General features: G+C 39.9%; 1 protein-coding gene across 1 annotated transcript in view; it reads left to right on the top strand.

Annotated features, from left to right (window-relative positions):
- Positions 1 to 14,674, top strand: part of ZCCHC4 (zinc finger CCHC-type containing 4) — a 51,592-nt gene that overhangs the window by 17,021 nt on the left and 19,897 nt on the right. Inside the window, exon 6 of the mRNA XM_008059448.2 lies at positions 11,134 to 11,206. Coding sequence (XP_008057639.1) covers positions 11,134 to 11,206 — 73 coding nt within the window. The remainder of the gene's footprint in view (positions 1 to 11,133; positions 11,207 to 14,674) is intronic.

Here is a 14,674-nt window from a genome sequence, read left to right as displayed (position 1 = left end):
TTCAGTTAAGCCATCAATTGCTTTTTTTCTAGTGTGCTTCCTAGGTTTTCTCAATGAATGTGTCTAGTCTTTGGCTTTTAACTTAGAGATGAATTCCTACTGAGTAAAGTTTCTTCTCATATATTATGTTCAGATATGATTCTGAACTGCCTCATACTTAATCAGATTTCCAGGATTTTGTTCCATCATCAGATCTTTGAAGTGTGATAAGACATCTCTTAATATATTTTACTGTATGGTGTGCAGATTGTCTTTGTCTAGATATAGCCTGAAGTGAAGGCAGTGCTAACTAGGAATAGACAGGCCCCAAGACAGAGGAATAGTCAGCAGTTAGGCTCTGTGGGAGAGGAGAAGAATTAAATGGCGTCTGATGTGTTGGGACAAATGGGATGAGAAAGAGTGGGAATACACCTTGGATCCCCCCTCTGATGTAATTCAGAAGATAGAGACCTCTGATTTATAACACAGATGGTAAATACATCCATCTGTTGTCTCTGTAATTCTGTAGTCTCAAAGTGCTCTTCCTAGTTTCTATAATTGTTTGAATTCTAGGAGTTCACGAATTTATAAGACACTGTGTTCTCAGTATCTTTTACATGTTCTCTCGTGTATTGAAGGAATCAGACTTTTTGACTATTGTTATTTAGACTTGACAGAGTCAAGTATTTCAGTATTTGTTGGAGAGAATCTATGAAACTAAATATGCTTTCTCTCCCTAAAAACAAGGCAGGCAGATTTTTAAAGTATAAAATAATCACATTTAAAAGTATAGTCTTATATTTTATTTTTCTTTAAATTTCCATGTCAACTTTAGGTTGTCTAACATAAGCAGCTACATTACTTGGAAATTACCACACTTTCTCATTCCTAGGGCTAGCACAGCTTACTAACTTCTACTTGACATGAGTGATCCTTGGCAAAAGGATAATACAGACTTCTTAAAGAAAGTCCTAGTTCATAAGTGGCCAAGCCAGAATTCAAGCCCAGGCAGTCTGGCTCTAAAAACTAAGTTATCCTTTGGAGAGAACTTTGCTTTGGAACTTGTATATTGGTCCATCTTAAATGGTCCCTTTGTCTCTTGTCATCCTTCTCTCTATCCCTTTCTCCCTGTATCCCCCTGCCTTGTTCCCCAAGGGTTTTCAGATGAATTAATAACTGGTTTCTAGGTTATTTATACATTTAGAATAAGACACTCATGTCAGTTAGGAATCTTTCACTGGAGTCCCAGGAATTCATTCCCATAAAAGAAGATTTATTGGTTCCTATTACTGGGGTCTAGGATACAGCAGGCATTAGTCCAGTTGAGATGGTGGGCCCCACATGATGTTGTTAGACTCTGTCTTTTTCTGTGTATTGGCTTTGTTCTACAGACAGCTTCCTTCATACTGCCAGGGATGTTGGTGGCAGCAGCTTGAAGCTTATCTAGTCTCCACATACTGCCCAGTAGAAAGAGGCAGTCCTTCTGGAGAGCTCCAAAAGCAAAACTCCAGGGAATACTCTGATGAACTTGACTGGGTCACATGCCTGTTCCAGAACTGCAGAACTGTCACTGTGGCCTGGCAGATAGGGTACTCTGGTCACTTCCTGACCAACCACCTGGAGTAGAATCTCCACAGAAAACATCCCCACTCTTTTAGTGGGGATGTACGTTCTGTAGAGACAAGAAATCAGATATCCATAACTGAGTTATTCAAGACAGTATATACAGTTCTCAGCAACACTCAGATTTCTACCTTTGGCGTATTTACTTCAATGAAAATGGTAGAATGTTAATCTTTCTAATGATTTTTAAAAAATTTATATTATAAGTTATATGATGATTCTGATTTCATTAAAGAGAAGGTTTTTTTGGGGGGGGTTGTTTTTTCTGAGTCAGGGTCACACTCTGTTGTCCAGGCTGGAGTACAGTGGCATGATCACAGTTCCCCACATCTTCAGCCTCCTGGACTCAGGGGATGCTTCTGCCTCAACCTCCTGAGTATCTGGGACTACAGGTACGCGCCACCATGACTGGCTAATTTTTTTGATTTTTTTTTTAGAGATGAAGTCTTGCTATGTTGCATAGGCTGGTCTCTAACTCCTGGCTCAAGCAATCCTCTCGGCTCGACCTTTCAGAGTACTGGGATTATAGGCATGGGCCACTGAACCCGGCCAAGACAAGCTTTTTTCAAGCTAGTTGTAGTGAACAGATTTATAGAGAAAGAGACTAGGACAAATAGTGTGTCATTTCAGAGAACTTCCTCAAATTGCAAAGATTCTTGGCTTACTTTTTCTTTTTTAAGGAAAAATTATCTTTAATTCTGTCATAGAAACATTATGGATTTTGGCTTTTTACGCTTTTTGAATGCATATATACATTAAAAAAAAAAACTCATGTAGTCTTTTTTTTTCCACTTGCCATACTTCAGGCATATTTCTTCTTCTTTTTTTTTCTTGGAGTCTCACTCTGTCGCCCATACTGGAGTGCAGAGACACTCTCATGGTCACCTCAGCCTTGACCTGCTAGGCTAAGGTGATCCTTCTGCCTCAGCCTTCCAAGTAGCTGAAACCACAGATGCACACCACCATGCCTGGCTAATTTTTTGATTTATTGTAGAGACTAAGTCTCGTTAATTTGCCCAGCCTGGTCTCGAACCCCTGGGCTTAGGCAATCCTCTCGCCTTGGCCTCCCAAAGTGCTGGGATTACAGGCTTAGCCACTGTGCCTGGCCTATATTTCTTTTTTAAATTGATAAGAACAGATACTACACTTGATCTTAGCCAAAAGACTGAGAAGTGATATTTATTTATTTATTTTTAAAAATTGAGTTTCTATACATAAAGCATTGGTTTTCTGTGTATTCACAAGTTGTGTAACCATCATCACTATCTAATTCCAGAACATTTTTGTCGCCTTCAAAAGAAACACTTCTCATTTCTTGTACTCCGTATCTTTTGGCAGCCAGTCTACTTTCCATCTTTATGAATTTGCCTATTCTAGGTATTTTATGTAAGTGGACTCATACAATATGTGGCCTTTTCTGTCTGATTTCTTTCACTTAGCATAATGCTTTTAAGGTTCGTCCATATTGTAGCATGTATTAGTACTTCATGCCTTTTTATGGCTGAATAATATTCCATTGTGTGGTCAGATCATATTTTTAAACTCTGTATATCAGTTGATAAATATTTGAGTTGTTTCTGCTTTTTGGCTATTATGAATATTGCTGCTGTGAACGTTTGTGTTTAAGTTTTATGTTAAGATAGGTTTTCAGGTCTCTTGGGTACGTGTGAGTCTGCTGAGGCTGCCACAATAAGATACCTCAGACTAGGTGGCTTAAACAGCAGAATTCTCATAGTTCTGGAGGCTGTAAGTGCATGGTCAAGGTTTTAGCGGTTTGGTTTCTCTTGAGGCCTCTTGGCTTGCAGATGGTTGCCTTCTCACTGTCTCCTCACAAGATCTTTTCTCTGTGTGTACACATCCCTGCTGTCTTTTTGTGTCCAAGTTTCTCTGCTTATAAGGACACCAGTCACACTGGAAGAGGGCTCACATTCATGGTCTCATTTTAACTTAAAGGTTGTTTCCAAGTAGTCATATTCTGAAGTACTGGTGGCTAGGGCTTCAATGTAATGATTTTGGGGGAGACACAATTCAGCCCATAATAGCTATGCCTAGAAGTGGGACTGCTGGATCATAGAGTAACCTTATGTTTAACTTGGAACTGCTACACTATTTTCCAAGGTTCAATAGATGAGAACATCAGGAATGTGTGAGGGCTACAGTCTTCCCAGATCCTTGCCAATATTTACTGTTGTCTGTATTTTTGAAGTGCCATCTCGATGGTTATGTTTTGCATTCCACTGGTGGCTCATGCTGTTGAACATTTTTTCATGTGTTTATGGAGTATTTGTGTATCTTTTTGGAGAAATGTCTGTGCAGTCCTTTGCCCATTTTAAAATTGGTTATTTGCATTTTTGTTGTTGAATTGAGAGTTCTTAATATACTCTGGAGACTAGACCCAGGGTCTAGTATCAGGGTCTAGTCTCCAGAGTATATGATTTGCAGATATTTTCTCCCATTCTGTGAGTTGTCTTTTCACTTTAGATGAAGTTCAGTTTTTCTTTCTATTCTTTGTTAGCTTATTTTTAAGGTGTCATATCTAAGAAACTCTTGCCTAATCCAAGCTCATAAGTATTTATACCTATGTTTTCTTCTAAGAGTTTTATAATTTTTGCAATTACATTTTTGTCTTTTACTATTTTGAACTGATTTTTGTTTTTTTTTTTTTTGAGTTGGAGTCTCACTCTGTCGCCCAGACTGGAGTGCAGTGGCCGTTCCCGGCCACCGCAGCCTTGACCTGCTGGGCTCCAGTGATCCTTCCACCTTAGCCTTCCAAGTAGCTGGAACTACAGGCACGCGCTACCATGCCTAGCTGATTTTTTGATTTATTGTAGGGATGAGGTCTCGCCAAGTTGCCCAGGCGGGTCTCGAACCTGCGGGCTCAGACAATCCACTCACCTCAGACTCCCAAGGCGCGGGATTACAGGCTGAGCCACCGAGCCCGGCTGAACTGATTTTTATATACCATATGAAGTAAGGGTTCAGCTTCATTCTTTTCTTGTGGATAACCATTTGCCCCAGTTCCATTTGTTGAAAGTACTATTCTTTTCCCATTGAGTTTTCTGGGTCCCTTGTTAAAATCTAATGATCACAAATGTGTGGGCTTATTTCTGGACTCTAACTTCTGTTCCGTTGATCTGTGTTTATCTTTATGCCAGTCTCACACAATCTTGATTACTGTTGCTTTATAGTAAATTTTGAAATCAGGAAGTATGATTCTTCCTATTTTGTTTTTCTTTTTTAAGAACAATGGCTGTTCTGGTTTCTTGCATTTCCATATGAATGTCAGGATCCTCTTGTCAATTTCTGCAAAAAAGCCAGCTGGGATTTTTTTGTAAAGATTGCATTGAACTTGTTGATCAATTTGGGGAGGAGTATTGCCAACTTAATATTATGCTTCCAGTTTATGAACATGACATGTCTTTCCATTTATTTAGGTCTTCTTTAATTTCTTTAAGTAATATTTTTTAATTTTCAGTGTCCGAGTCTTGTTCTTCTTTTGTAAAATTTATTTCTAAATGTTTTATTCTTTTTGATGCTATTATAAATGAAATTATTTCCTTAATTTCATTTTATTGTGTTATTGCTACTGTTCTTATTTACTTTTTTAAAAAATTATGCAAAAATACACTTGATGCTTGAGCACCATGGGTTTGGACTGCTCAGTTTCACTTATGAGTGGATTTTCCTCTGCCTGTGCCATCCCTGAGACAGCAAGACCAAGCTCTCCTCTTTCTCCTTCTCCTAAGCCTACTCAACATGAGGATGAAGATCTGTTTTTTTTTTTTTTTTGAGTTGGAGTCTCACTCTGTCACCCAGACTGGAGTGCAGTGGCCGCTCCCGGCCACCGCAGCCTCGACCTGCTGGGCTCCGCTGCTCCGGTGATCCTTCCACTTCAGCCTTCCAAGTAGCAGGAACTACAGGCATGTGCTACCACACCCGGCTAATTTTTTTGATTTATTGTAGAGACGAGGTCTCGCCTGCCTACGCGGGTCTCGAACCCGTGGGCTCAGGCAATCCACTCACCTCAGCCTCCCAAAGGCGCGGGATTACAGGTTGAGCCATACCAAGCCCGGCTATCTACGACAATCCACTTCCACTTAGTGAATAGTAAATATATTTTCTCTCCCTTATGATTTTTAAATAACATTTTCTTTTCTCTAGCTAACTTTATTGTAAGAATATAATATATAATGCACATACAAAATATGTGCTAATCAACTGTTTATGTTGTTGATAAGGTTCTCAGTCATCAGTAGAAGGTATTCCTCTAGCCTGGGAAACATAGCAGGATCCTCTCTCTATAAAAAATTTTTAAAAATTAGCCAGGCATGGTCATGCACACCAGTAGTCCTAGCTACTCAGGAGGCTGAGGCAGGAGGATCACTTGAGCCCAGAATGTTGAAGTTGTGATGAGTCATGATCATGCTAATTCATTCCAGCCTGAACCACAGAGTGAGACACTGTCTCAAAAAAAAAAAAAAAATTGTTCTCAGGTTAGGCTCAGTGGCCCATGTCTGTAATCCTAGCACTTCAGGAGGCTGAGGCAGAGAATTGCTTTAGGCATGGGTTAGAGACCAACCTGGGCAACACAGCGAGATACTATCTCTACAAAAAAATGTTTAAAAATTAAGCCAGGCTCGGTGGCTCAGCCTGTAATCCCGCGCCTTTGGGAGGCTGAGGTGAGTGGATTGCCTGAGCCTGTGGGTTCGAGACCTGACTGGGCAGGCGAGACCTTGTCTCCACAATAAATCAAAAAAATTAGCCGGGTGTGATAGTGCGTGCCTGTAATTCCGGCTACTTGGAAGGCTGAGGTGGAAGGATCGCCAGAGCCCAGCAGGTCGAGGCTGTGGTGGCCGGGAGCAGCCACTGCACTTCAGTCTGGGCGACAGAGTGAGTGAGACTCCAACTCAAAATAAATTTAAAAAAAAAAATTAACTGAGTGTGGTGGTGCATGCCTGTAGTCCCAGCCACTCAGGAGACTGAGGCAGGAGGGTTATGTAAACCCAGGGGTTTAAGGTTGCAGTGAACTATGCTTATGCCACTCTACTTCAGCCTGGATGACAGAGCAAGACCTTGTCTTATTTTTTTTTTTTTAAGTATTTTAGACTGTGCAGGGGAAGAGAGTTGGCACCCCAACCCAGTGTTGTTTAAGGGTATATATATAACATTTACAATACTAATCACTTTTAAGTATATAGTTTAGTAGTGCTAAGTACATTCATTTTGTTTGTAATTGATCTCCAGTACTCTTTTCATCTTGCCTGATTTACTTTTAATTTGAAAGTTGTACATGGTCCTCAACTATTTTGCCTTTAATGCCATGCCTTGTAGTTTCCCCTTTCTTGCAGGAGTAGTTGAAATAAATCTCCTGGTCAGAGTAGGGGGTGGGGGATATGGATAAGGTTATTTTATAACTTATGAAACTTAGTGATACTTATTTTCTTTTCATGTCTATACGCTTCTGTGTGTGCATTGCAAACAAAACCTGATGGTGTTCTATTGGGGATGTCAGAGCTTAGTTTCTTTATAGTCTGTTACTGAGTCATTTCTGTAGAGGGTGAACATTAGGTGTTAGACAGAGTTGGTTTATTGAGACTGGTTAGTGCCAGCATGCTCTGGCTGTTGCCTGTATTTACAGTGTGAATGAGTGTGTGGTTGATTCAGATTTCTTCCCAAGATAAATTAAATCTGGAAATAAATTAAATCACAGTTAAATCAGGAAAGAAATTCCTGCATAGTATAGAGTGGCAAAATAGTCAGTTTTGGCACTTTTGCTTTGCTTTCTTGTTGCCTTACAAAAGGTCTATCCAGCCAGGTGTGGTGGCTCACGCCTGTAATCCCAGCACTTTGGGAGGCAGAGACTAGAGAATTGCCTGAGGCCAGGGCTTCAAGACCAGCCTGGGCAACTTGGCGAGACCTTGTCTCTACAATAAATTTTAAAAATTAGCCAGGTGTGGTGGTGCGCACCTGTGGTTCTGGCTGGCTGAGGTAGAAAGATCGCCCGAGCCCAGCAGGCCGTGGCTGCAGTGGTTGTGAGTGTGCCACTGCACTCACACTCCAGCCTGGGCAACAGTGTGAGACTCTGAATCAAGACAAAAAAAGATCTATCTAAGGCTGCAAAACTGCTTCAAACTCCAGTGTTCTCTGGAGATACGCTATAAATATCCTTTCTAGGGGGTGTAAGATGTGAAGTTAACATTTGCTAAATCGGATTTCTATATGATCTAATTTTAGCATGAAAGATGTGAAACTCTATTTGGCAAACTATTATCCAAATAAAGTTATGTCAAAAAAATGGATTTCTTAGGTTCATTTCATGAACTAATTTTATTCAACTCTTGATTACATTTCCTGTGTGTAGAGCATGTTTCACACTTGGTAACTGACTCTCATTTAAAGAGAATGAATGGCCAAATTAAATGAATGTCCTTTTGAGCACTTTTCAAGTGCTTGCGTTTCTGATTGGTTTTGTTTGCCTTATTCAATGGAGAGAATAATTCTTTGTGGCCAATTTCATTTTAAGAGAGCAATGTTGAGTGATTTTTCATAATTTAAAAATATGAGTAATTATGCTCCCTTGTTTGTATTTGATGGAAACTTAGAACTGAAATCTTGGCTTTCTTCTCTCTCTGGTTGTGCACACTGCTGCCCAGAATGCTTTGAACAGGTGTTCTGTGATGAATTTTATGTAAACCAAATTTTCTTTTCTGACTTTTAAAAATGACTATTGTGTCTTTATGAAGCAATGAAAAAAAATGGGAATTAAGTTAAAAAGGGACTATAGTATTTTTCCTTTGCTCATATGAAGCAATGCAGGAAAGAAAACCCTCAAATAATTCTTGATCCATGTTACTAATATTGGTAAAATTTCCAAAAACTCAGTCATTTGAAGTTTAATTGAATATTTTTCTATTATCTGAACCTTTTATTTCTTCAGTGCGAGCTTATGTTTTATGAAATCAGCAGATGTGCTAACAGTGTCCTAAATGATATTGAAGGATATTGTACTGAGAACAGGAAGTAGCAATTCTTCCATCTCCACAGAACAAGAAGTAGGTTTAGATTATATTTTGGTGAACATAAACATAATTCCCTAGTATTAGGGGCATTAAGACATAAAGCTTTATAGCTGATATTTCTTAAAATAACTATACTTAATATTTTAGTATATATGCTATGTCGCTGGCATTATATTAAGCAATTTACATACCTTATTTAATTCTTAATAAGTCCTGAGAGGCAGAAACTATTATTTCCCCATTTTTTAGATGAAGAAACTGAGGCTCAGAAAAGCTAAATAACTTTCTACGATTATACGGCGAATAGGAAGGAGACCATAGTTGCAAGCCGGACCACCTGACTAGAAGGCCTCTGCTCTTAACCACTGTATGATGGGAGGAGGCTAGCCCAGTGCTGTTCGTTATATGGAACACCATGGATGGTAACTCAGTCACAGATAGTAGAAGATAATGAGAGTAGAAGCACAAGCAATGGAGCTGCCAACATCATGATTTAGTTCAAGAAGTCAGATAGTCAGGATGTGCCTCTGATTGTTTCAGACTTTCCACTAGGTTATGAATTCCCAAGAAGGGTGGTGTTTCATATGTGGATTATTTATAACAAAATAGTCAAAGTTCTATATTTTATTGATAGCCAAGAGTTTTCTATATTGTGTGGAAACCTCAAAAATCAGCAGGAAAGACTTTAAGACCCATATACATAAACGGGGAAAACAAGACAGTACAAATGCAATCAATGAATATAGAAAACTTGCCTGGGCAGCGAGACCTCATCTCTACACTAAATCAAAAAATCAGCCGGGCGTGGTAGTGCATGCCTGTAATTCTGGCTACTTGGAAGGCTGAGGCGGAAGGATCACCGGAGCCCAGCAGGTTGAGGCTGCAGTGGCCGGGAGCAGCCACTGCACTCCAGTCTGGGCGACAGAGTGAGACTCCAACTCAAAAAAAAAAAAAAGAAAACTCAGTTTTGTAACTAGTCAAATGCAAATTTAAATCATAGTATGGTATGAATTTTTCCTAGTGCATCTCTAGAGCCCTCATCTCTACAATAAATAAAAAAATTAGCTGGCTGTTGTGACAAACACGTGTAGTTCCAGCTACTTGGAAGGCTGAGGCGGAAGGATCATCTAAGTCCGGCAGGTCAAGGCTGCTGTGGCCATGAGCATGGTACTGCAACAGGAAGTTAGCAAAAATTTATAAAATGTCAATACCCAGAGCTGGTACTCATTCATTGCTGATGGCATTTTTAAAAAATTTTCAGTAGCTTTGGAGGGTACAAATAGTTTTGGTCTGGGCCTTAAGTGCACCCATTATTCCCAACTGGATACCTTGTACCGGATAAGTGATTTTTTTTGTTCCTCCTCCTCTTCGCCCCTCTGCCTTCTGAGTCAACAGTGTCCTTTTTTCCATGCTCTATGTCTTTGCAGAGCCTTAGTTTAGCTTCCACTTATAAGTGAGAACATGTGGTGTTTGGTTTTCTGTTCCTGAGTTAATTCACTTAGGGTGATGTTCTCCAGTTCTATCCAAGTTGCTGCCAAAGACATTATTTCATTTTTCTTGGTGGTTGAATAGTATTCTACAGTGTGTATGTACCACATTTTCATTAGCTGATGGCATGTTAAAGTAGTATGTTAGAAAAACAAAATCAATCAGTAAAATATTCCTTTTTCCTGACACTAATTCATTAAATATGAAATGCACATATTTCTTTTTCGTTTATATTGAGAAGCATATTTTATTAAACTATTTTGCATTAGATAAGAAAAACTTTGTATTAAATGTTTTTTGTTAACTGCTGAAGAAAATAATTAACAGCTGTTGAGCAGAAATGTTGATTTAGTATTTTCCCTAAAATTATTAACCATTGCCAGGCACGGTGGTTCATCCCTGTAATCCTAGCACTTTGAGAGACAGAGGCGAGAGGATTGCCTGAGTCCAGGCGTTCAAGACCAACCTGGGCAACTTGACAAGCCCTCATCTCTACAATAAATAAAAAAATTAGCTGGCTGTGGTGACAAACACCTGTAGCTCCAGCTACTTGGAAGGCTGAGGCAGAAGGATCATCTGAGTCCGGCAGGTCAAGGATGCTGTGGCCATGAGTATGGCACTGCAACAGAGTGAGACTACTACTAAAAAAAAAAAGATTATTAACCATGAGGGATGCATTTGAATTGCCAGCCCATCGGAAGTTTAAATTGCATAATAATCTGTCAGTAACCCAATTGTTTATGTTCATCTTCTGCCCATAGGAACATACAAGTATGTGTTTTACATGTGAATATTCTGTAACTTTGCTACTGGTTTATCAAATTTGTGAAGATAATTTAAGTTTGTTATTTATTCATTGGTACAGATTCCCTGAAATTTTGGGGAAGTATTATTTAAAAAAACTAAATAATGATGAAATTTATTTTATGAAATGTGTGATTTCATTGTTTTAAAATTTAGTTTATATTTATTTACTGTAATGCTGTGATTGGGCAAGTAACTCCCATAATAAATTATTTTACAGGTATTCACAGTTTTATATGGAAGATAGCTTTTGCCATTATAACATGTTTAACCATCATTTCTTTGATGGAAAGGTAAGAATGATGACCATTATCTCTTTCTTCTCTTATTGTGGAATAGCAAATGCCAGAGTACCTTCTTTGTTATTTTCTTAAAATTTCTCCAAGATCAAATTGTGTCTGTTCTGCCACTTATTGGTGTTTATTTTTGTTCATTCACTGTTCATTGAGCATTTTGAAGTGATTTTGTTATTCCCTGTTTATGACTTTTCCCAGCTTTTTGGGTGAAAGCCCTTACTAGGGCCCATGGGGCCCTGTGTGGTCTGCCCCTGTTACGTCTCCATCTCTCCTTTCCCTGCTCTTCCCTCTGCCATCTGTGTTAGGGCACAGAGCTTTCATCTCGAGGGTCAGATGTCTTTCTACCACGGGAAAGTCTGTTCTACTGGCTTCTGTTCTCCCTTTGCCGTGATGACTTTTCCTGTATCAGAACTTTGCTCCAAGTCACGTCTTCTAGCCTCTCCTGAGTCCACCCTTCACCCCGCACCCTTCAGTAGGGTCAAGTTCTCCATTGTGGACTTACCACACTGTAATTAAATACATGTGTTGGGGCAGGACATATGTGGGAACTCTCTATAGCTTCTTCTCACTTTTGCTGTGACCCAAAACTGCTCTTAAAAAAAGGTTTGTTTTTTTAAAAAAAGACAGTGACTTTAAGTCTAATGTTAATAATGTCTGATGTTAATAATGTCACTGAGAATAAACAACATAGCACAGCTGATAGTTTACCTAGTTTGAGCTCACTGTCAGCCCTATTATAAAACAAAATCTATATAACCAATCAAGTAATCACACTGACAGGAGGTTGGCAAAAAATGTTTTGAAATTATCACAAGCTGGGCTCGGTGGCTTAGCCTGTAATCCCACGCCTTTGGGAGGCTGAGGTGAGTGGATTGCCTGAGCCTGCAGGTTCGAGACCCGCCTGGGCAGCGAGACCTCATCTCTACAATAAATTTAAAAAAATCAGCCGGGCGTGGTAGCGCATGCCTGTAATTCGGCTACTTGGAAGGCTGAGGCAGAAGGATCGCCGGCGCTCAGCAGGTCGAGGCTGCGGTGGCTGGAAGCGGCCACTGCACTCCAGTCTGGGCGATAGAGTGAGACTCCAACTCAAAAAAAAAAAATCACAAAGACCACTTGAAGCCTACCATAGATACGTACATATATATCAGTTTTTTAAAAAATTGTGAACCATGCTTAACTTTCTATTGTGCTTTGAGATGTTAACTAATGATAGAATGAAAGCCAAGCAAGTCTGAAAAAGTCAGCATTTGGGAAATGAAAACAAACACTAAATTGTGGAATTTAGTATTTGGAATTGAAACATGAGTCCCCTGATTTAGTAAGTATAGCACTCCTTACATTTATTTTTTATTTTTTTATTTTTTTTGAGTTGGAGTCTCACTCTGTCACCCAGACTGGAGTGCAATGGCCACTCCCGGCCACCGCAGCCTCGACCTGCTGGGCTCTGGCGATCCTTCCGCCTCAGCCTTCCAAGTAGCTGGAACTATAGGTGTGCACTACCACGCCCGGCTAATTTTTGATTTGTTGTAGAGATGAGGTCTCGTCAAGTTGCCCAGGCGGATCTCGAACCTGCGGGCTCAGGCAATCCACTCACCTCGGCCTCCCAAATTGCTGGGATTACAGGCTGAGCCACCGAGCCCGGCACTCCTTCCACTTAAATCAGTAGAGCATTGGGATATTTATTTCTCAACTATAATAGCCATCAAAAGCACATATTGAAACATAGAGCAGTTAGAATCAGACTAATCTCACTGCTCTCCGAAGAGTTTATGTGGTTGGTAACCACTAGGATTTGAGAGCTGATTAGATGAGCGTGAAGGAGAGCGGGAATGAAAGTCACTTGACAGTGGATGATGTGGGACTTCTCAGCTAGGACAGTGGCAGTGGGAGGAAGAGAGGAAGGAACTGGCTTCTGTAGGCATTTCACAGAGGGAGACAAGAGATGAGAAGGAGGCATGGGGGGGGCAGAGCTGACTAGGGGATGTTGCCTGGATGTGTACTTCATTCCTTAATTTAGAGGGCAGGGGGGTTTGGACATGAAGTTTGGAAATGTTGAGTGTGTGGGACTGGTGGGATATTGATGTGGGGTGTCCAGCTGAAACCACGGGGCCTTGACCACAGGGGTGAGGAGATCAGGGCTGTGACGTATGAGATGAGTTTTTATCACTGCTTGATGCCACAATAATGAGTTATGGTTTTTGTTATTGTTTGTTTTAAATATCATATCATGATTTTTATGTATTTATTTTTTAGAAAGCAGGATTTATTGAGAGGACAGAAAAGCTCCCACAGTGGGAGGGGACCCGAAGGGGTTGCCCGATTTTGTTTTTCATTATGAACAATAAAGACAAAATAAGCATACGATTTCACTTAAATACCTAATGATTGGCTAGCAACTACATATAGTTTTAAAAGAAACATGTAATTAGCCTTTTTCTAGGAGATTCTGTGTGATTTACCACTGAAAGTTTGTAGCATTACCTTGTCAGTTTCTAGAATAACGATTGGAGTAAGTGGTCAAAATAGAGCTCCACTTTTTCTTTCCCTGAAGAATACAACATCCCGCTCAGGCTCTCCTCTGTGTTTCAGCAGCAGCCTTAACTAGCACTGCCGCTGTGGAGACTGAGCTGCAGAAAACCATTGTCTTTATAGTCAAGTGTTGCAGTAGAGATTTACCATCCACTAATCAATCACTAAGTATTTAAGTGCTTGTCAGGCTGCCCAGAGTGTTCAGGAGAACAGAGGACTCTGCCACTGTGCGTAAGCACTTGACAGTGCGCTAAGTTAAAAGCAGGCATGCTCCACACAGTATTTTCTCATTACAAATCCTGTAGTCTTTGAGGTATTACAGATTGTCATGAGCCTCAGTGTAAAGGGGTTAAGCATGCTCAGAGGATGACTCATAATTGAAACGCCTGGCACTTTTTTAGTGGTAACTAAGATGAAGAGAGAAGTTACTGTCAACATGAGTGACTTTAATGTTTTTGAAATTGGGTTAGGAGTTTAGGCATTGTTTACTTGTCTATTTTCTTTTTCTATTTTTAACATGAAGGAATTTGAAGGTTTTCGGTATCATCGTCTGTGCCTTAAGTCCTAGTTCATGTAAGTGGGTTAAGCAGCCAGGTAGCACTTGAAAAATGATGAACCATCTTGACACGCCAGAGGTGGTCCCATAGGAAGTTAATAAAAACTCTCCTAGGGAAAAAGAATTGGAGTGGTGTAGGTTATTTCTCTCATCAACGGGTCTTCTAAATTGATTTAGTAGTAGAACAAAATGTATTTTATCATAAAGAACATGTAGGTTTCTTAAAGTTTAAAATGCCATTAAGCTTTAAACTCTCGTGCCATTTTGTATACTGTAAGTGTTGATTTACTTTTATAGATGAGTACAATGGGCTCTCCCCCTCTGTGGGCTCCACATCTGTGGATTTAACCAATCGCAGATAAAAAAAATTTTTTTTTTTT

This window comes from Carlito syrichta, unplaced genomic scaffold, assembly GCF_000164805.1.
Source record: "Carlito syrichta isolate Samal-C Ts95f unplaced genomic scaffold, Tarsius_syrichta-2.0.1 Scaffold304090, whole genome shotgun sequence".
In the NCBI taxonomy this organism is placed as follows: Eukaryota; Metazoa; Chordata; class Mammalia; order Primates; family Tarsiidae; genus Carlito; species Carlito syrichta.
Note: the sequence above shows the minus strand (reverse complement) of the source record. Positions and strands in the feature narration are given on the sequence as shown.